A 22926-nucleotide genomic window follows, 5' to 3' on the forward strand; every position below is an offset into this window, starting at 1 on the left:
AACGGCGGTAACATGCCCAACACTACTAGCAGGATCCAGGACCTGGGAAAGTCATTTTTGGGCTTAAGGGAACATCATTCTCACTACAATTGCCATTTTGAAAAACAAAATCCAAATTTCAATAATACTGAATTCTTGAACGGATCAATCTTCAAACTATTACCATAACTAGGAACACTTATCCATCATCTCCTAACACAACTGTCAATACCTTGTCTCTCTGTATCGAACACCTATGGCAAGCCCCTATAGAAACTAACCAATTGTCTGCTACCATAACTGTTAACGCATCGGTCCTTAATAAGTAAACTTACAAGGGGACGCGTGTAGGTCGCTTGACCTTGTGATTCGTATAGGGTGTTCTTACTATAGTTTTGTACAGAATCCATAATCAACACACAATAATCAACAACTATTAGTCAAGTCAACAATTACTGAAGTCAGTAAATTTCACACACCATGACTCTTCAGCCATGAATAACCACACCTTTTATTATAAGTTTAGTAAGTTTATTTCACTTTCATTAACAATACTAAGTCATGAATCTTAATCATCGGCTCAAATCAAACAATCCTAATAACACTTCTTAATCAGCAAGTCGCAGAAGACGTGATCTAATCAAAGCTTGAATCAGAAGACATTCCAATGCATCAACAGAGAACATTAGTAAAATCCAATTCAGCAAAACTATGACAACCATCAGGTTCAGAAAAATAGATCGTCAACCATTGTCTCGGTAATTTGTCAGTCGTCATGTGAGTAACCTCAACTATCTCAGATTCGCATCAGAATGTGGGGCTTCATGCAAAACAATTTTGGAACACAAATTTATCAAAAAATATCTACCTAAAGGAAAATATCTAGACAGTGCAGTTGGTACCTAGAAAGAAAAAGCATAAGAATGCAGTTCAGTCATTGTCATATTTACCTATCCACGGTATGGGTCAGCAAGCAGAATCAGTCTTCGTCCTCAGGTCATCAGATTCTCAATCAGAGAGTATGAGCCCAATGAAGTATCTCGAATCTCCTCTTCTCCACAAATATCGCCTCATAAAATCAGAATAAGTCTGAAGTCTTTTCCCTTTGTCACGTTGTTATATCAAAGTTTCCCAAACCATCCCCTAATTTCCAATTGGTCAATTAATCGTACATTATTACTCTAACCAATAATGTCCATTTACCAAATCTATGAATTCTAATATTTCACAGTTCACATGTCGTTGATTGGTCTACTTTACAATGTTCTTATCATCCGGCTCATCAGGCATCAATTTTGCTGCATCTTCGTCTCCTGTCAGTGTCTTCATTGTTCGCGTCCCGGGAAAGTGCATCTAGCACACATTACACACAAATCGTTACTTTGCGAATAACCTCATCTCTTGTCCATCGGTTCTCATAGGAAGCTTCTGCTAAGCATTTTATTAAACAATGAGCAGTTCACAGTTAGTTCACTCTGTCAGCATTTTCATTAAACACTAAAGAATACAGCTCTGCATGAGACCTGGCAACTAGGCCAGGACACTTGTTAAGTTAAGGCCTACAATTAATAAACAATAACATAATTCATAACTCTTAATATGACATATTACTGCATTAATCTAATACATTTTCAATATTTCATATGGATTAATCATATTTTAGTACATTTCGTGAACACTAATGACCATTCTTCGAGGTCACAATTTCAAACGTGCACATTAATTTGACGTTATTTCATTTTTCAACATAAGTCATTATTCAAAATACATAAACACTCATTAATAATTTCTAATTAGGCCATTTGCGTTAACAATAATATTTTCTTCCTCAATGCAGAGTGAGTGCTGGTTAGAAGGCAACCAGGTGCAGATGGACTCTGAAAACAATTTCGGGGAAATCTACCATGCAGACAGCCGATGCTTTTTCTCCACGCTCATCAAAGAAGTACCACTATTGCAGGTATTTACCAAGCTCTCATTTGACAACCGGACCCAGTCCTTTTATTCAGGCTAAGAGACACTAAGGGGCATTATTTATGAGCCCCTAGCGCCACTAGAGCATCACTTTTCGTGACGCTCCAGTGGTGCAATGCCATGCGCAGTATTTACAAGGTGGCGTTAAGCCACTTTTTGTGGCTTAATGCCACCTTGTAAATAGGGCCCTTTTAGACCCAGCTCTTTGCATGAAAGGGGCGTGCAATTCGTGTTGCTGTGGGCGTACCACAGCAACACCCATTGCATTTTGACGCTGCGTCAGATTTACGAGTTTTCGTAAACCTGATGCAGCGCCAAAATCTAATGCCACCCCAGGGATGGCATTAGCAAGGCGCAACGAGGAGGAATACTTTTATTCTTCCTCGGTTTTTTGCTTTTTCTATGTGTGCTGCATTATGCATCACGCATAGAAAGAGCAAAATGCCAGACATGATTGTTTATGTGTGGGAAGATGTCCCTTCTTGCACATAAATAATCATTTCAGAATGACACTTTGGCACTTCTGTGTGTGGTGCATTTTGCAGCACACACAGAAGTGCCAAATGGCCATTAGTGATTGTTTATGTGCAGGAAGGGACACCTTCCCACACATAAACACTCAAACCCCTCAACGCAGACATCCTTGAATGATGGTGCAAGGATGCCTGCGTTGGTGCTAGGCAGCTCAATTTAGCGCCAGCGCAGGGGACAACACACTGGTGCGCCGTATTCAATTAAATATGGCGCATCCCTGTGTTGTGAAAATGACAGCACGGCGCTGCCAATTTTGGTGCAGCGTCACGCTCCGTCATTTTCTGTTAAATATGGGCCTAACTGTCTTGTGCACCAACAGGAAGAATCTAAACTCTGCCTCGGCCCTTTCTTGCCTGGGATATCCTTTCCAAACCAAGGACTTTCTTAGCAGAAAGTACACATGCATCAATGTTCATTTGTGTGTATGTGTTTCCGCAGGGTCCCTCTCCTGCAAGTGAGATGGTTCATGGATGCTGCTACCTTCACCGTTGCGTTGCACAAAGTGAGTATCAGGTGAAAGTGGCTGGGTCACCATGGCTTAGCTGCCCTGCAGGAACATCCATTCAGGTCAGTCTTCCTTATCTGATAAAGGCATGATGGGTGTCTTCACCTTTAGCTGATAGCCATTACTGCTGTAATGATGATGTATCTCTAATTCATCCTACACTCTGATGTACTGCTGTATGTCTGCAGAAAACACGTTTGTGTTTTGGTATATCCGTTTATATGTGTCCAGTAGAGAGATTATGAAGGTTGATGGAAGGTCAGTAGCACTGGAGCAGATTAGCCATCTGACAATCTAACATCCGGCCTTTTTGCATGCTGACCTTTAAAGGCTATACCAGACAAGTGACTAACAGCAATCTTTCAGACATTCTGGTCTCCATGTTGTTTGAAACCCCTCGCCTCCCCCATTGACAAACCCATTTGTGCTGCTCTTCGTGACATAACCTAGAACCCTGTCAAGTACCCAGTCTTATTGCCATTCTGTATCATACACTATTACTTTCAAGACGAATTGGCTGTGAATTGTTTTAGCTGTTCCAGATAATAAATGAGTATTAAAGAACAAGTTACATAGTTCTGGTAATACCTTGTCTGGTAGGGAGTATATCTAGCTGCAGATTCAGATTCCTTACCATAGAATTACCCAAGGCATCAGACTGGATTCGGAAGAGTTTTTGTGAGCAGTACCCCTGTGCGCCATTAGGTGGCATCATTCGGCTCTGCATGTTGTCAGCATCACCCACGACAGAAGTGACAACGCCACCACCTATATAGGTACCACCAAGGTGCGCTGACGTCAGTTTCTTTTTGCAACTTTCCATGCCAGAAGCCCTGAGCCATGAAGGCCACTGGTGTGGAAAATTAGGGCCCTAAAAAGGAAAGAACACTGTCCCTAGAAAGGGGAGGATAGGTGGACTGGTAAAGAATCTGTATCTAGACACTTCTCATCCTTGGCAGGGTGAGGTGGAGCATAGAAAGCAGGGAGGTAATGGATTGATTTACATGAAAGGGCGTGACCATCTTCGGAAGAAACAAGGCCTGTGTGCGAAGAATCACTTTGTAGGGAAAAATGGATGAATAAAGCGACTTAAATGCTAAGACCTCTAGCTCACTAACTCATCGGGCAGATGTTACAGCCATAAGGAAAGCTGTTTTCATGACGAGTAGCCACAAGGGCCAATTGTGAAGCAGCTCCAAGGGAGTGCACCAGATTCAAGTCCCACTGAGGCATGATAAAAGGAGAAGGGGAAAAAGATTAACTAAATGTAGGAAGCTGGCTTCTTATGTAGTGTACCAATGGAGGAGTATGCCATGCAAAAAGTCTGAATAATCATTATTGGTTTACAGGGACTTACTTTAACCCCTTCGCTGCCAGGCCTTTTCCCCTTTCAGGTGCCAGGCCTTTTTTTGGCTATTTGGGGCAGTTTGCGCATAGGCCCTCATAACTTTTTGTCCACAAAAGCTACCCATGCAAAATTTGCGTCCTTTTTTCCCAACATCCTAGGGATTCTAGAGGTACCCAGCATTTGTGGGTTTCCCTGAAGGAGACCAAGAAATTAGCCAAAATACAGCAAATAGTTTGTTTTAAAAAAAATAAAATGGTAAAAAAGTGCTGCAGAAGAAGGCTTGTGGTTTTTTCCCTGAAATGGCACCAACAAAGGGTTTGTGACGCTAAAATCACCATCTTCCCAGCTTTCAGGAACAGGCAGACTTTAATCAGAAAACCCAATTTTTCAACACAATTTTGGCATTTTACTGGGACATACCCCATTTTTACTATTTTTGAAGCTTTCAGCCTCCTTCGAGTTAGTGACAGAAATGGGTGTGAAACCAATGCTGGATCCCAGAAAGCTAAACATTTCTGAAAAGTAGACAAAATTCTGAATTCAGCAAAGGGGAATTTGTGTAGATCCTACAAGGTTTTCCTACAGAAAATAACAGCTGAAATAAAAAAAAGTATTGAAATTGAGGTGAAGAAAACAGACATTTTTGTCCGTGTTTTACTGCCATGTCAGATTTTTTAAAGCAATATACCGTATGTCTGGTGGACTCTCCTGGTTCTGGGGAAATATAGGGCTTGTAGGTTCATCAAGAACCCTAGGTACCCAGAGCCAATAAATGAGCTGCACCTTGCAATGGGTTTTCATTCTATACCGGGTATACAGCAATTAATTTGCCTCAAAACACAACATGGGCACATCACATTTTCCCAAAGAAAACAGAGCTGCTTTTTGCAAAGTGCCAAGCTGTGGATTTTGGCCTCTAGCTCAGCCAGCAGCTAAGGAAACGGACCAAACCTGTGCATTTTTTAAAACTAGACACCTAGGGGAATCCAAGATACCCCGACTTGTGGGGCTCTAACCAGGTTCTGTTACCCAGAATCCTTTGCAAACCTCAAAATGTGGCCAAACAAAAACGCTTTTTCCTCACATTTCGGTGACAGAAAGTTCTGGAATGTGAGAGGAGCCACAAATTTCCTTCCACTAAGTCTCCTGATAAAAATGGTACCTCACTTGTGTGGGTGGGCCTAGTGCCCGCAACAGAATTTATCAATTACAAAACTATTTTTACGGGGGGAGGTGGGCACCAGCGTTTTTGGTCCTGGGCTCAGCAGCCATACAGGGAAACCTACCAAACCCAGACATTTCTGAAAACTAGACACCCAAAGGAGTCCAGGGAGGTGTGACTTGCGTGTAAACCCCAGTGTTTTCTTACCCCAAATCCTCAGCAAACCTCAAATTTAGCTAATATAAAAATCACATTTTTCCCACATTTTTGTGTGGGATCACCTCACCGGGACAAATTTCTTACCACCCAGCGTTCCGCTCAGTCTCCCGGTAAAAATGATACCTCACTTCTGTAGGGGGGCCAAGTGCCTGTGACAGGGAAGAGCCAAAGACATGTTGAAATTGAGGGGGAACCAAAGCAAGTCCAAAAGGGCAGTCTGAAAAAACAACACTTTTAGGCTGACAAGTGGGGAAGAATTTTTATCGGTATAGATGAGACAATGCTGGGTGGTAGGAATTTTGAGGATTCCTGCAGATTCCAGAAAGGTTCCATCACAAAAATGTGGGAAAAATGTGTGATTTCCAGCAAAGTTGGAGGTTTGCAGGGCATTGTGGGTAAGAAAATAGTGTGGGGTGCATGTGAAGCACACCACTCTGGACTCAACCAGATGTTTAGTTTTCAGATGTTTCTCGGTCTTGTGGATTTTTCTACATGGCAGAGTCCCAAAGTCCAAAAAGTGCAGCCCTCACCATTCCAAGTGGGACGATTTTGAGAGTTAGCCAAGCTCTCATGGCCCAAATGTAAAACCAAAACCCAAAATAATCAAATGTCCTCTTGCTTGCCATGGGATAAGATGTTTTAGTGTGCGGGGGAGAGCTGAAAGACTGTTACTCCCTTCAGTTGGGGTGGGGGCATAGCCATGCACATACTGGTTGGTAGCCACCGCCACACTTTTTTTTTTTTTAATTCCCTGCATCTAGTAGACTTTCTGCCGCAAACCCTCAACCCCACCCCGGGGTGTGGATCAGGAGTAATTGCCCCACCCGCCCACTGGTGGGCAGAACAACTTTGGCCCCATTCATTTGGGGTGGGGGTATGGCCATAGCCCTGCCCTCTCATTTTGAATAAAAAATCTTCCCTGGTTTCTGGTGGGCTTTCTGGCACCCTTTGGGGCAGATGGGCCTGCCAAAAATAGGCTGATCTGCCCCCGGGGGGGGCAGATATGGCCAACAGTATTGTGCCCCCATGGGGAGTGACCCTTGCCCAAGGAACTGCCCCCCAAACAAAACATACACACACACCAATCCCTGGTGCCTAAGTAGTTTCTGCCCACCACCCCAACTGGATGCAGATCGGCCTAATAGAAATAGGCCGATCTGCCCCCAAGGGAAGCAGAAATGGCCTAAAATAAATGTACCTCCCCCGGAGAGCAACCCATGCCTAAGGGGGTCACGCCACTTCGTGAAATTGGCGCAAAAAAAAAATCCCTGGTGCCTAGTGGTTTCTGCCACCCTTGGGGGCAGACTGGCCTAATAGAAATAGGCCTATCTGCCCCCAAGGGGAGCAGAAATGGGCTGAAATCTTTTTTTCCCCCCCAGGGGAGCGACCCTTGCCTAGGGGGTCGTGCCACTTGCGTGAAATTGGCGCAAAAAAAAATCCTGGTGCCTAGTGGTTTCTGCCACCCTTGGGGGCAGAAATGGCCTAAACTAAATTTGCCCCACAGGGGAACAACGCTTGCCTAAGGGGTCTCTCCCCATATATAAAAAAAAATAAAGTAAAAAAAAAATATATATATATATCCCTGGTGTCTAGGGGTTTCTGCCCCCACCCCCCAGGGGCAGATCAGCCTAATTATAATAGGCTGATCTGCCCCCCTGGGGAGGTGGGGGGCAGAAAAGGCCTAAAAATATTTTGCCCCCCTGGGTAGCGGCCCTTACACAAGGGGTTGCTCCCCTCATTCAATAATATATATTAAAAAAAATCCCTGGTGAATAGTGGTTTCTGCCCCCCGGGGACAGATTGGCCTAATAAAAATAGGCCGATCTGCCCCCAAGGAGGGTAGAAATGGCCTAAAAGTAATTTTACCCCCTGGTGAGAGACCCTTGCCTAAGGGATCGCTCCCCACATATAAAAGAAAAAAAAAAAAATTGCCCTGGTGTCTAGTGGTTTTGTCAGTTCGGCTTAATTATAATAGGCCGATCTGCCCCCGGGGGCAGAAATGGCCTCAAGGTAATTTGCCCCCCTGGGGAGCGGCCCTTGGAGTGGGGAGGGAGGGGGGGGAATCGCTTCCCCCGAGGGCCCCTATCTGGACGTAATGGTTACGTCCTGGGCGCCCCAGCGGTGCTCCCCAGGACGTAACCGTTGCGTCCAGGGCACCCGAGGGGTTAATAATCCCAAGTGCTCTATTTGTAGTAGTGTGGTCAAGCAGTTTAGGCTTATCAGAGGGGAGTATTCAACGTTTATTGAACACACAGTCAATAAATGTGACACATACACATACTCAAAAAGAAATCCAAGACCAATTTTAAAAAAAGAACACTGATTTTTTTATATATATATATATATATATATATATATATATATATATATATATATATATATATATATATATATATATATTTTGACACTAAGATCATTGATATTGGGTAAGTACTTGAGCAAGTCACTCAAGTCAGAGGTTCTCACTTGGTTTTGGGTGACCTGGGGAAGGGAAGAAAGCAAGACTGTAGGTCCCCTCTCAGTGATAACCTTGAAGATCCTGACATCCCTCATCTGTCGGTAGGTGTTGGCATGGGTGGTGTCCCGTCTCCTGGACTCTTGATGTCCTCCTCCTGGCCTCTTGATGTCCTCCTCCTGGCAAGTTCCTCCCTCAGTGGATCCAAAGGGCAGCACAACAATGGACCGGGAATGGTGCCTTCAGATACAGGGGGATGACTCCTCTACCCCCAAGGGAGATGCTGCTGGGTTGGCGAAGTACTGGACAGACCTCAAGGGGCTTAGGGTGGCTGGTCAGTGCGGGACAAGTCGTTTTTTGCAATTGTCAGGAGAGCAGTAGCCAGAACGGGTTTGGCACCATTTTCGGTGCTGGTCCACAGTTCTTGCAATGTTGGCTCAACTTGGGCCTCCTGTTTCTATCTAGACAAACCTGAAGACCTGGTTTCAGGGGGACCCCCAAATACTGGGTTTAGGGGAGTGTTGGGTAGTAGCCAATGAGCTACTTACCCCTGGAGTGACAAAATCCCCTATATGACTGCTTCTGGTGTGGTGTGGGCATATTCCTGACCCAGATGTCCTAGGTACACCAAAAACAAGATGGTGGAACCCTTCCTAAAGTGCCCACTTCAGGTAGCCCACCTTAAGGGTGTAACTAGCCTCGACGTGAGACAGGCCTCCTGAATAAGTAATTTCCCAGCTGCTCTGGTGCTAAATGGGCCTCAGGGCGGGGGTGGCATTGCCCAGATCTGGGGGAAGGCATTCTTGCATATCTAGGGCTGCAGAGGCTTTGAAGCCTCTAGCCTTGATATGCTAAATACATTAGCCATCCTGCTGGAGGTGTGATACTACGGAACAGGTATTGTTTCTGGCCTCTCACCTGCAGGGGGTCAGAAACGTGTCTGTAGTGGTAGGCTGGTCAATTCAAGCCAGCCCACTAAGAGATGAGTAGGTTTTCAGGGACACATCTGGGTGCATGTACTACTAAATTTAATACTGGCATCAGTGCCCATTTATTAAGATAAGGTGTTTGATAACAAATACCATTAGTTTCAGTGCAGCAATCATGTAGCTGGGTTATGTTGTAATTACCAGTGCCAGGTACATGTCCTTAAGATAGCTGCCTGATCACTTGCAATATCTAGTAATTGAACTAGACATAACAGGGGCATATCTGCTCATGCAGATGTGCCCTCATATGTAATATAATGCACCTTGCCTTAGGGCTCTTAAGGCCTGTTGTAGGAGTGACTTACATATATGCAATGGGTATGGGCATTGCACACAGGGTTTGTGCAATGTCATGTTTTCATAATGGCTTGCACCATTTCATGCATTCTGCAGTGGCAGTCTTCATATGTTTGAGAGTGGGTCCCTTCGGGTGGCATAATACATGGTACAGTCCTTAGGGACCCTTTTTAGTGCCCATGCCCTAGGTACTAGGGATACCATTTACTAGGGAATTACAGGGGTGCTAAAATCCTTGCCAGTTGGGTTACAATCAGACATTTACCTTGTTTTAAGGAAAAGAACACTAGCACATGGGGCCTGGTTAGCGGGGACCCAGTGCACTTTCTGTAGAAAAGCATCAATACTAGGGCAAAAAGTGGGGGTGACCATATGAAAATGGGCACATTTTTCTACATAAAACCTTTCAAGAATCTATGGAAAGTAGGAGGTTTGAAAAGAGTGGATTAGGCAATCTAAGGAATGCAGAGATAGCAGAAAGATAATCTTTGAGAGTGCCTATAGCAGAGCCCTGCTGGATGAGAGATAGAATGAATGAAAGGACCAGAGAAAGAGGGGTAGGAAGGGGATCAACATTTCTGTCTTAGTGGAGGAACGCCTGGCTGCCAAGATAACATTGCAGACTGCGGGAGGAAGGTCAAAGGTATTAACTGCTACTGCTCAATCTCCATGCAAGAAGGCGGTAATTGGACAGGTTTGGGTGGAGAACCCTCCCCTGCTGCAGCGACAGCAGATCCTCCTGAAGGTGCAGACTGATCGGAGGATCGATTGACATACTCAGTAGCTTGGGATACTAGACTCTACATGCCCATCCGCAGCCACCAGAATAACTTGAGCCCAGGTGTTCTTGAGCTTCTTGAACACTCTTGGCAGGAGTGGTATGAGCTTAAAGGAGTACAGGAGGCCTGAACTCCAGTGGAGATGAAAAGTGTCGCCATGCAAGAGCAGCCTTGGAAACTCAACTGTGCAAAACTGCTGATGTTGCGCATCCTCAGTGGAGGCACACAGATCTAACCAAGGCTCTCTCCACCACTAAAAAAGATCTTGCGCCACCTCCGCTTGGAGACACCATTCTTGATCCACTAAGCATCTGTGGCTGAGTTTGTAAGATCTGGCATTTAGAGAACCCACCAAGTGTTGAACCACCAGGGAATGCCCTGATGTTTCAGCCATGTCCAACGATGCAGGCCTCTTGACATAGGGTGCATGACCCCTACCCTCCCTATTTATTGTAGTACCACATGGTTTTGTCCATGAGCATCTGCACCAGCCTCCCCTTGATGGAAGGTCTTCAATGCTAGTCAGATCGCCCACAACTGTACCAAATAAATTGAGTCCTTCCGGAGATCAGAGACCTCTGATATAAACCTCTCCCAGATGGCCGCCCCATCCCAGGAATGATGCCTCTACCACTATTGAGAGAACTGCTGCTGACCCAATCGCGGTTCGTTAACCACCACTGCAGATCTTTTGCAGTTTCTTACGAGATCTGGAACATGTTGGAGAGTTTCCCTAATGCTGTGCCCATTGGAACTTCAGGTCCCACTGCATAGCCTGCAAATGACAACATGCATTTGTCATCAGCAGGATGCAGGAGGCCATAAGTCCCAACAGCCTCAGAGTCTGTTTCACTGAAATCCAGGATACAGGCTGAAATCGGTATCATAGCCTGAACATCCTGGATTTGCCACTCAGGAGGATAAGCTTGAAACTGCACCGTGTCCAGAACAGCTCTGATAAAAGGAAGTGTCTGAGAGGGGATCCAGGTGTGACTTTGGCATGTTGATAGTGAACCCCAGTGAATGCAGGAGGTTTGTCCAAGTGTGGAGGTGGAAGACGACAGCCTGGGGCAAGCATGCCTTCAACAGACAGTTGTTGAGATGAGGGGAAGACCTTTAGCTGGGCGGGGGTTGCTCCAGCTCCCGGATACTCAGGGAAGTATGGAGTCAGCCCAGGCGCAGGCTCAACTGCCGAGCAAGGTCTAGAATGCAGATGCCCTTGCATCTCGCCAGTCAACGGACACATAGAAGTTGAAGCACGCTTCAACTTCTTCTTATGCTTGGACTTACCAGAGTGTCCCGAAGATTTTGAATGGGACAAGGACTTTGTACTCCGCTACCAATCCAGTGGCCTTCCTCGATCGCGACCGCAACCGGCCACTGAGTCGCACGAGGGGCTGCCATTAGCTTGAGGGATCACTCCTTCAAAGCCTTTGGATTAATAGTGTGGCAGTTGGAGCAGGACTTTGGGTTGTGGTCATGCCCAAAGTACCACAGGCAAACAAGATGCAGGTCCATTACAGACAGACATCGGCCGGTGATAGGCACTGTAGGGTTTGAAGCCGGCCTTCCTAGATGACATCCTGCCACACCAGGAGGAAAACCTCAAAAAAGCTTTGACAAAACATCAAAAAAGCTTTGACAAAACATCAAAAAAGCTATTTCAAAAAGTGAGAAGGGTAGCTCTTTCTGGGTCTGCGCTGTCTGGTGTGGAAAGAAAAGAACTGCTGTCAGAGTGCCTTTGTGGCACCAATATAGGTGCCACTAACATCACTTTCTGCACGAGTGACGCATGTGGAGCAGAACGACACCACGTACTGGCACCCAGGGGTACTGCTCACAAAAAATCTTCTGGATCCAGTCTGATGCCTAGGATAATATTAAGGAAAGGAATCTGCATCTAGAAGTCTCTATCAGATACATTAAATAATGTCTTATAGACCAGCAACCACTCCTCCGTCTCATTCACCCACTGTTAAAAAACATGCCAGTCGGAACTGCACCATTTCTATGTGGATGTGAAAAAAATAATTTCACAACAGCATAACTGCAACCATTTGATGGATGGTGGTACTATAGCTTGGAGCTTCTCTATATGGCATATCACACACTTCTTCTGGAAAAAAATGACTCTTTGTTACCCTCTTCTCTGCAACCATTTTCCGACCAATACTCTAGCTAAGGTGCCTTTTTGCTGACTATCAGCACTAAATGTAGCCAATAAAAATTGTCCTGATAGTATCATTTACACCTAGCAATGTTTTCCTCAGGTAGTGTGTTTCTGTGTAGTGTGAGTTTTGGTGCAAGTATGAAGCACCCAAAATCTCAGCTTTAGCCTCCAGGTTGACCATAACCCATTTCTATGCCTCCCTGTTGACAACTTCCATCACTACCCATATTAACCGTAGGACGTCTTCCTGTGAGAATTCAGTGGACAATATGGGGGCAAGGAGGTTGTGGGGTTCTCGTAATCGGCTCGTATTGTGAACTGGCAAATGAGGTGCATGCACTTAGAGGACCCAACTGTTTTGCTATGAATGGAGATGGCACACAGGAAGATTTAGGCACAAATACAGACATTCTCTGTGAGATGTAATGCAGCAAAAGCATCTTGCAACAATATTGTAGAGTTTTCAAAAGTAAATTAACCTCAGAGCTTCTACATCACACACATCTACACTTTGGGAAATTACTCCTTTAGTTAAGTTTAAATAATACTAACACACACACACACAAACAGACAGAATATCTAGTTGCACATTACAGAAACCCTTTCTCTCTAATGATGTACAAAATGCCTCCAACTCAACCAGTTTTGAAAGCAATCTATGTTGTAGGATTTTTGGGCTACAACTCCAGCACTGTAGCATTTGTTAAATCTGCAGTACATGTGTTAATGTCATCACCCTGGTGTTCTCTGCAGGTGCCTGGATACAGAGGGCAACTCCTCTGCCCAAATGGTCTGTTTTGTCAGAATGTCACCCGTACCACAGTTTCCCAGCCTGGCTATGGGGTGACCAATGTCTTTGAAGAAAAAGCAGATTCTCCAAGCGATCCAACCGAGGCTGCCATGAAAAGGACAAAAGTACTCACCCTGCAGGGCCACCTAGACCAAAGGGAAGGTGATATGCAGCTCTCCAAGAAAACACTGTCTTTGTTGGCAAACCTGGCAATCAAAGCTCTGACAGACTTTTCTGGTATCACGAGGTGAGTGTTGACAAACTAGTTTCTCTTTCACAGTGATGTCTACTGTATTCCCAAGACAGAGCTTCAAAGACAGGATGACAGGACTCACAAGGAATTAACCTCATTTTTTGAGTTTTGGTTACGTGTTTGGGTAGCAAAGGGCAGAGTTACATCACAGGACATATAAAGAGAGTAAATTCACCTCTGGAATTAGAAGTGCCCCTGATTATGGTGGACAGGGGATTGACTAGAATGTTGTGAGATGTGGTTGTCATAGTCAACATATACCCAGGAACAAAACATACCCATGCCTCCTTCCAGGTAAGGGGAGGTTCCTCCAGGCCTAAGCCCAGTTGGTGGAGCAATATGTGTAAGAGAGGGGGAAAAGCCTATGACTGGGTGAAGATAGGGACTTAACTATACATTTAAATCATGATGGTTCTTGTTGCCTCATAGGTCTCATGAATTAGTTTTCCCTTCTAGGTGCCACTTTGAGGGACAGAAGCTGGACCCTAGTTTGGCATTCACTGTGGAGTTGTGGCAATCTGTGACCTGTCCTGACTCCAAAGAGGAGACACTCTCATACAGACTGCAGGGAGCCATCTACAACATGCCGGTCACTTTTGTTTTCAATGGAACCACCTTCACACTGGTTCTTGTAAGGTGAGGTAATCTTCCCTTTTCAATCCTTTTTCCCCTCAAACTACCTAAATAAAAACATGAGAGGGCGCTAGAGGTGTATCCTACCCTGAAAGGAACCTAAACACTACGCAAATGTGCTGATGGAGAAATTAATCCAGGGACACATGGTAACTTGAAACAATTGTACAATTGCTGTGAAATAGTTCTCGATGAAAATGCCAGCAAACAATTCACTTTCTGGTACCATCACTAACAAAGCATTGCTTCTGTTACTCTTTTTGATTGCACCTTCGCATTCTTGATGGTGGTTGTGCTTAGGTATCAGGCCTCGAAAAATCATAAAAATGTTACTAGACCTGCAGGTCCAGTAGCTTGAATAATCTACTCAACCTAACTGCAATGTATTTGACCCGGAAATGGGTCTCAAATTGTGTGATCCTAGGCAAATATTGTATTTTACAGTTGCCTTTTTCTTCATTCTCACATGAGTGCACCTTCAAATATGTGAGTTCAGCATTTGTGCTGTAAAACAAATAATCTTTTGTTTGATTAAATATACTAAACGTTTGCTCCATCTATAATAAATCTAGCTCACATATGGGATACACATAATCCATGCATGACTTGCCTCTTTGTTTACTAATAGCTTTGCCATCAGGGCAGGAGTGTTTCTCAGTTTATGTTTAAACACTCACTTTTAATAAATATATTACTAAAGCATGATGTGGTAGCACACTGTCATTTACAGACAGTAAGTTTCCAAGAAATGTCCAAACACCTTCCCACTAACTTGCAGCCTTACTGATAAAACTATATAGTGTATTTATACTAATCTGTGAAAATTGGGTTTCAGAAAACATTTATCATTTGCACATCAACAAGTAAAGTGTGCCAACTTTTTTTCATCCTATTAAAATATTGTTTTCTTCACACAGAAGTGCCAAAAATGGTCTTTCGCAGTTACTGAAATATATTTTGAAATGTTTGTAAAGTTGACTTAGTTATATAAATGTTGTGTGTTAGGAAAAACCTGATACTGAAAGCCTTTCATTTCACATAGATCAGACAGTTCACCTTACAAAATCCTCTGCAATCACAAGGAAAAGTATTTGCATTGCAAGAAGAAAAACTGACTTTTGACCTCTGTCTCTGAACACAGAGCAAATGTGTCAAGAATAAGATTTAAAGGCATCTTAATTGCTAATTCAGTTTCTGACTGAACAGAAAACCATTTTTTGGGTCCACTCACCAGAAGGGTCAAGAGGAATCTAAAAATAGCTTGACCTCATAAAATAAAACTAGCTGTAGAGAGTGGTTGAGATTTTGAGAGCCCTGGGTATGTGATTGAGGTTGAAGTGTGTAAAGTAGCTACAACCATGTTTAACATTACAAAGGACGCTGATGTGCAGGGCTTTCTAAATCAGCAGATGGCCAGAATCAATAACCGTCTACATATAAGGATCCCTCCCTGGTTGGTAGGGGTGTAGTCTGTCTAGCGGGAAGGCTGCTTTAGCACTATAGAAGACTTATAGAACGATTTCTGTTTCCAGATTTCTGAAGAATTTTCAAGTTTCAGGATGATTTTGGTGGCATGAGTGTTGACTGATTTTGCTGATGTCTCCGAGGAGGTGGAAGTAAGTGTTTTAAAGAATTGGTGCAGTGGAGCCTTCAGAACGGGTATATCACAAAGACACAAAAGATGCAACGGATGTTATAAGAGATATTTTTGAAAGAGAAGATGAGACCCACTCCAAAGCAGTATCTTGATACTGCGATTGCTCATTCACTCTTGTAACATTGGGTGGTGTACTGTATCAAAGAGCGAGCAGAGGTCTAGTAAGTGAAAGGATGTCAATGATTCCTGACCCAGGGGGTGATTAAGAAGAATTCTATGCCCCTGTTCATTAGTCCGAAAATCAGTGATTTCCTTAAAAGAAACTGATCTTTCAGTGAGTTTTCCTAAGGCATGTTCATTGTAGATCGATATAAGGTTTGAGAAGTCTGCAGGATTGATAACTAGTTTCTTAACCCCTTCGCTGCTCAGCCTTTCCCCCTCCAGTGCTGAACCCTTTTTTGGCTATTTGGGGTAGTTCACGCTTAGGCCTCCATATCGTTTTTCCCACATAAGCTTTCCATGCCAAATGTGCGTCCTTTTTTTTTCCAAACATCCTGAGGATTCTAAAAGTACCCAGGGTTTGTAGATTTCCCTGGTGGGGATCGAGAAATTAGCCAAAATAAAGCTAAACATTGTTTTTTTGTGTGAAAAATGGGACAAAAGTGCTGCAGAAGAAAGCATCTGGTTTTTCCCCTGCAAATGGCTAAAATTACTATCTTCCCAGCTTTCAGGAACAGGCAGACTACAATCAGAAAACCAACATTTCAACTCACTTTTGGCATTTTACTGGGGCACACCCCATTTTTCCTATTTTTTGTACTTCCAACCTCCTTCCAGTTAGTGACAGAAATGGGTGTGAAACCCATTATGAATCCTGGAAAGCTATACATTTCTGAAAATTAGACAAAATTCTGAATTCAGCAAGGGGTAATTTGTGTAGTAAAAAAAAAAATTGAGTTAAAAAAACAGCCATTTCTGTCTCTGTTTTCATCTGTAACTTTTTCCAGCTATGGCACATTTTTAAAAGCAATATACATTTATGTCTGCTGGACCTTTCTGGTTTTGGGGATATATAGGGCTTGTAGGTTCACCCAGAACCCACAGTACCCAGAGTGAATAAATGAACTGCACCTTGCAATGGGTTTTCATTGTGTACCAGGTTCACAGCAATTCATTCGGTAAAATATAAAGAGTGAAAAATAGGTAGCAAGGAAACCTATGTATTCCCGAAATGGGCACAAGATGTGGAGTTTAGAATCAGTGGTTATTTGCACATCTCTAAACTTGGGGTCTCCATACTAGCATGTGAATTACAGGGCATTTCTCAGAATGACTGCTTTCTTACACGTCTTACATTTGGAAGGCGCAAATGCAGGGAAAGACAATTGAAAATATCTGCTATTCTGTGTTTCCCCCAAGTCTCCCAATAAAACTGGTACCTCACTTGTGTGGGTAGGCCTATTGCCTCTGACAGGAAACACCCCAAAATGCAACATGGACACATCACAGTTTTACACTGAAACCCGATGTGTTTTTTGCAAAGTGCCTAGCTGAGGATTTTGGGCTCTAGCTCTGCCTGCACTTAGGGAAACCTAGCAAACCTGTACATTTTCTAAAATTAGACACCTAGGGAAATCCAGGATGGGGTGACTTTCAGGGTTCTTTCACCCAGAATCCTTTGCAAACCTCAAAATCTGGCTAAAAACACCTTTTCCTCACATTTTGGTGATGGAAAGTTCTGGAATCTGAGGGGAACCACTAACTTTCTTCCACCAAGCATTCTCCCAGGTCTCCCGATAAAAATGGTACCTCACTTGTGTGGATAAGCCGAGTGCCCACGACAGTAAACACCCCAAAATGCAACATGGACATCACATTTTAACACTGAAAATTGACACGTTTTTTGCAAAGTGCCTAGCCGTGGATTTTGGGCTCTTGCTCACCCGGCACTTAAGGAAACCTAGCAAATCTGTACATTTGTGATAACTAGACACCTGGGGGAATCCAGGATGGGGTGACTTGTGGGGCTTTCACCAGGTTCTGTCACCCAACTCCTTTGCATACCTTAAAATTTGGCTAAAAACACTTTTTCCTCACATTTCGGTGCAACAAGGTTCTGCAATCTGAGGAGAGCCACAAGCTTCCTTTCACCAAACATTATACTAGGTCCCTTGATAAAAATAGTACCTCACTTGTATGTGTAGATCATTTTATCATTATTGCCACAATACGTTTTGGGCCCTTCACTGTCGCAGCAACTTGCCCACGCACACAAGTGAGGCAACGTTTTTCTCTGGAGACTTAGGGGAATGCTGGGTGGTAGGAAATGTGTGGCTACCTGCAGATTTCAGGACTTTCCCTCACGGAAATGCAAGGAAAATGTGTTGTTCAAGCAAAGTTTGTGATTTGCTGGAGATTAAGGGTGAAGAAAAACGGATAAGAGCCACGCAAGTCCTGCACCCTCGGACTGCCCTGGTCTAATATGTGAAAGTTAATCCACCACTCACAATAGTTGGTTTTAGCACCTCTAGAAATTCTGGTTTCAAAGCATAAATACTGATCAAAGTATCTAAATATTGAAACCAAGCCTTCTGAAGGTAAGCCATAAAGCCTCTTCACAGCACCAACCGCTTTATGGTCCAGTCACATGCCATTCACGCACAACACACAACACTTTTACACCGCTGGCCATGTGCCCAATCCAACAGATCATTGCACTCACATCAGCTTATTGCCGCCAGACAAGGGCCCATAACATTCATATGCCACCGGATGGAATAAGTTTGACTACATTCTACCACCTGTCAAATAACTGCCTCCTTCTTCCTGAACATTACCGAACACATACGTAAGGAACCTTTACTAATGACTCCCATGACAGCCACATGAGGCTCAGGAAGACATGTCTTTCAGGTGCCGTTAGCACACTCACTGTGCTAAATCTAACTCCTTCCAGTTTGTGGATGCTAGGTGGGAAGTCCTGAGTGAGCTACAGTTGAAACTAAGGTAGACATGATGGTGAATACTACCTAAGGTCTTTAAAGTGAAAAGCCAAACATATATCCCATGGGACTCATTCACCAACACTTCTACCTTTTCTTTGAAAGTGAAGTTACAAATTGAGTTTACACACTTCCAAACAAGTAGAAATGTTGGTGAATATGTCCCACAGGACATTTGTTTGACTTATTACACTTAGTCTGGTTCTCATTTGCAATCAGGGTGGTCCTTGTGGAACATGCATAAGTTGCCTAACAAGCACTCCAAAAATAATTCACCCCTTTAACATTTTGCCACACAGGGTACTCCCTGACAATGTGTCATATGTTCCATCCACTCCTATATACAGTGTGGGGAGGTTAATCATCGATCAGAACAGCTACCACGTTCTGACGGAGAATAAAGATGTCAAGCAGGCCATAACGAAGTCCATGATCTCCTGAAGTAGATGAACTAAAATTCTGTGGCTGCTTGCCTAACGAAGTAAAGGCCCGTGGACATTAGGTATCAATGCACAGCCATTGAAAAGTTTACCCAATGGCAGCTCTACCACATCAGAGGTTTGCTTTAGAATGATGCCATAAAGCAAGTAGGAAAAAACAGGGCTGGTTGAGATGAGCACTGGGGTCAGTGAACACGACTCTCCTGCCTCTTTCCCTGCTTCGAGCATATTTTACATCGATGACGTGGTCGATCCTTTTTGGGTGGTCTAGGAATGCGATCAGCAAAGTGTTGCTCCTGCAGCCTTGCCACATCCTCCAGAGCATATGAAGTGGAGGCTGCTGCTTCTGTAGCAGCAGTGAGGCTTTCAGTCACAGACCACTGAAAGTCAAGGAAAGACATGAGTTTTCCTGTGGTTATCTGACGATATACAACATATGCATTGTATGTTGCCATCTGAATCAGGTGGATAAACAGTTTCCAGTACCAAGTACACGTTTTATGGCTCGCATTGTATGATTGAAGAACCTGGTCATTCTTGTTCACTCGGCCCATGTACTTCTTGTAATCAAGTATACAGGTGGGCGAGTAGACTTCAGCCATCTGACCCCACACTGTGATGGGGGGTGCTCTCATCATGAACTGTAGTAGGCATGTACACCTCATGCCTATCCGAGAACTTGAGTGCGAGCAGTTCGGTGGAATGCAACGCAGTACTCTGGAGCTTCTTGCAAACAAGCTCTTGTGAGAATCCTTTGCAGGGAAAACAAACTGTACCTCAGGTCACAGTGCCAGCTTTATAGAGATTCTACTCCTGTGTAGAAATTGTCCACATAAGTTATACAATTTGTGAAGGAGTGGCTGGACAAGCTCACATACAATCTTTTCTGTAACCCCTAGCATGAGAGGGCAACCTATATGAAGTCCTTCCCTGTATACATTCTCAAGCTGTACACATAGCCAGTAGAGCTCTCACATAGCATGTACAGCTTAATGCCATAGTGAGTTATTTTGCTTGCAATGTACTGCCTGAACAGCACCAGCCCTTTGTACAGGATCAAGGACTCCTCAACTGCTATATTCTTTCCAGGCGTATAGATCTCTGGAAACCTTGCAGACAAATGTTCCACGACAGGCTGAATTTTGAATAACCTGTCATTGTCTGTATGGTCCTGGCCCAATGCAGAAGTATTTTCACTAAAATGCAGCATGCGCTGCAATATAAAAAAATAAAAAATAAAAAAGATCATTGCTTAAATATGGCGTGAATATGGGGGGGTTACGCAAACCGACTGAGTCGTCCAGTAGGACTACAAGGTGGGTTTCTGCACTAACCCCCCATTTTGAGCGTAAAGCCTAAACATATCTTCAACTCTGACAGCAAAGTGGAGACCACTGGAGTGTCCTACAACCAGGCACTAGAGTGCCTCCATGTTCCCTCAGAAATTTTTCACCACGCATATTTGTTTGCTGCACAATTTGCTGAAGGGAGTCAACATCCAAAAGGGATGGACAGTCAATGGCAAAAAGTTGGCCATATCGACTTTATATCGCGTCACCCGAAAAAGGTGGAATTTGGGGCTGAACTAAATTGGGGGGCTGCCAAGACAGCACATTACACTGTCTGTGATCGCTACCGCACACACCTGCTCTCTGGGTTGGCTAACCTGCTGTTGTCCCGCTACACAGACTGTGCTTGCCTCATCGTCTCCCTCAGGATCACTGGAAGAGGAGTCGTTGGATGGGACTCCTTGAAAAATCACTCCCAGGTTCTGCTCCATTGTCCTCTCCCTCAGATGCTGTGTCAGTCTCTGATCCTGCGTCAGAGCTGCCCTCCATAACCTGAGTTAGGGCTTGAACAGCAGTCATCTAATGAGACACCATCTCTGCTTCTGGCTAAGCTGTCCCTCGAAAACACTTGCCTAAGTAGAAGGCAAATACGGTCACACATTTGCACGTATGTGTGATGTTTGCAACAGTAAATGTCAGTCACCTTACCTTTGTTTTTCCCCAAATCAACAGATACTCTGAAGACACTGAAAAAACAAAAAAGACACACTATTACTTCACGTTGCCACATACCCATCATCACAGCCTTTAGCGCTGGTGGCGCCCAGTTTGACAATCATTTTTGGTGCACCCCCTCATACGACCTCCTACTCGGATTCCCTCACTAACACCCAGCAAAAGTGCCCCTCATCTCTCCATAGCACCCTTGCACTTAAATTTAATTTGTTTTAAAGTGCATGTAACAGCTGTCTTTACTAATCCGCTCAGCTATTCACAAACAATACAGCTCTGTCCTTTGCAGCAGGCATATAAACCTTTGGAGCAACTTTATGGCTTAAAAACTGCCACTAGACAAAAGTACAATCTCTTTCTCTAGTAGGAACATAATCCCAAGAGTTATCTTGACATTTCTATTGCTGCCTACAGTTAGGCTCACATTTTAAATGTACCAAACCAAAGAAATTCACCAGTTATAGAGTTATCTCAACTAACTATAACTAGCGCCCCCACCATGCAAATATTACATCGATATCAAGGAGGATGTTATCAAAGATGTCATGAGTGCTGTAATTTGTGGGATAATAAGTGCTTGGTGATGATGCGAGTTATAGTTACCCTCGGGCGGGCACCTTTTAAAAAATAAAAATGCTTTTTAGCCCTGGGGGGGGGGGCTCCCTTTGGGACCCCAGCACCAGAGCTAAGAGGTCAGGGTGTTCGTACCCTGGCCACTTTTGTATCTTTTATTCTTATTTTTCTGAGTCCCAAAATGGCTGACAACACTTCAACGGTTCCTTGTTGAAGTGTTGGCATCCAATCAGATCTCAGCACGAGATCGGGAGGGGTCGCGAATCCCTTAGTCCTAGATATACAAATTTGGATTTTCTTTAATTTCTCTAAAACAACTGAACGGATTTACACCAAAACAAACAAAGGTCACTTTCTGGACCAGGACCTACCTTTCTGCCAAATTTGGTGTAATTCCATCCAGTAGTTTAGGCGCTACAGCTGTTCAAAATCCCTATGAAAAAATGAATAGGTATAACATGTTTTGGGACAGCCCCTCCTTTTTCTCAGCCCGTCCCGGACAGATCACCCAAAACTTTTCAGACAGCAGCTGACCTTGCTGGCAAATTTTTTGGGAAAGATTCATGAAGAAAGATTCATGAAGCAGGGCTAAAGATACAGGCGAGTAAAAAAATGCTTTTTATATAGAAACTAGGTCCTAACTATAACTGCCTAGTTAGGTTATTTATATATATATATATATATATATATATATATATATATACACACACACACAAAAATATAAAGCTATATATATCTATGGAGAGTGTCTCTCTCTCTCTCCATATGTATATGTAAAGAGATCACTTTTATATGTATGCGTGGTTTCCCTGGGAGTAGATCATAGCCCATGCATTGAAAAAAGTGATCTCTCTATTCATATATATAATACGTATACATAATATATATGTGTGTGTGTATGTATGTATATATATATAAATAAAAGATTTCTCTCCCTCTATCGAGAGTCACTCTCTTATTTTTATATATATATATATATATATATATATAATATATATCACTTTTTTTTTAGGTCGCGCATAAGCGTTCGGCCTCCTGTATACTTATACTGTGGGTTTAAAGTGATTTCATTTGTTGGTTGTGTGTCCTCTAAAAATCCTTGCTCGCTAGTGGTCAGTTCTGCCTCTTTGTCCTGCCTTTTTCTCTTTGGGAGCAGGGACCAACTACTGTATAATTATCCTGTTTATCTCTCCTGTAGGGGACTTT

General features: G+C 43.6%; 1 protein-coding gene across 1 annotated transcript in view; it reads left to right on the forward strand.

Annotated features, from left to right (window-relative positions):
- The window catches only part of CIROP (ciliated left-right organizer metallopeptidase), a 128777-nt gene that overhangs the window by 97634 nt on the left and 8217 nt on the right, over positions 1 to 22926 (forward strand). Inside the window, exons 11-14 of the mRNA XM_069238209.1 lie at positions 1817 to 1939; positions 2926 to 3054; positions 13165 to 13448; positions 13911 to 14090. Of these exons, the coding sequence (XP_069094310.1) occupies positions 1817 to 1939; positions 2926 to 3054; positions 13165 to 13448; positions 13911 to 14090 (716 nt within the window). The remainder of the gene's footprint in view (positions 1 to 1816; positions 1940 to 2925; positions 3055 to 13164; positions 13449 to 13910; positions 14091 to 22926) is intronic.

This window comes from Pleurodeles waltl, chromosome 6 (assembly GCF_031143425.1).
Source record: "Pleurodeles waltl isolate 20211129_DDA chromosome 6, aPleWal1.hap1.20221129, whole genome shotgun sequence".
NCBI classification, from domain to species: domain Eukaryota; kingdom Metazoa; phylum Chordata; class Amphibia; order Caudata; family Salamandridae; genus Pleurodeles; species Pleurodeles waltl.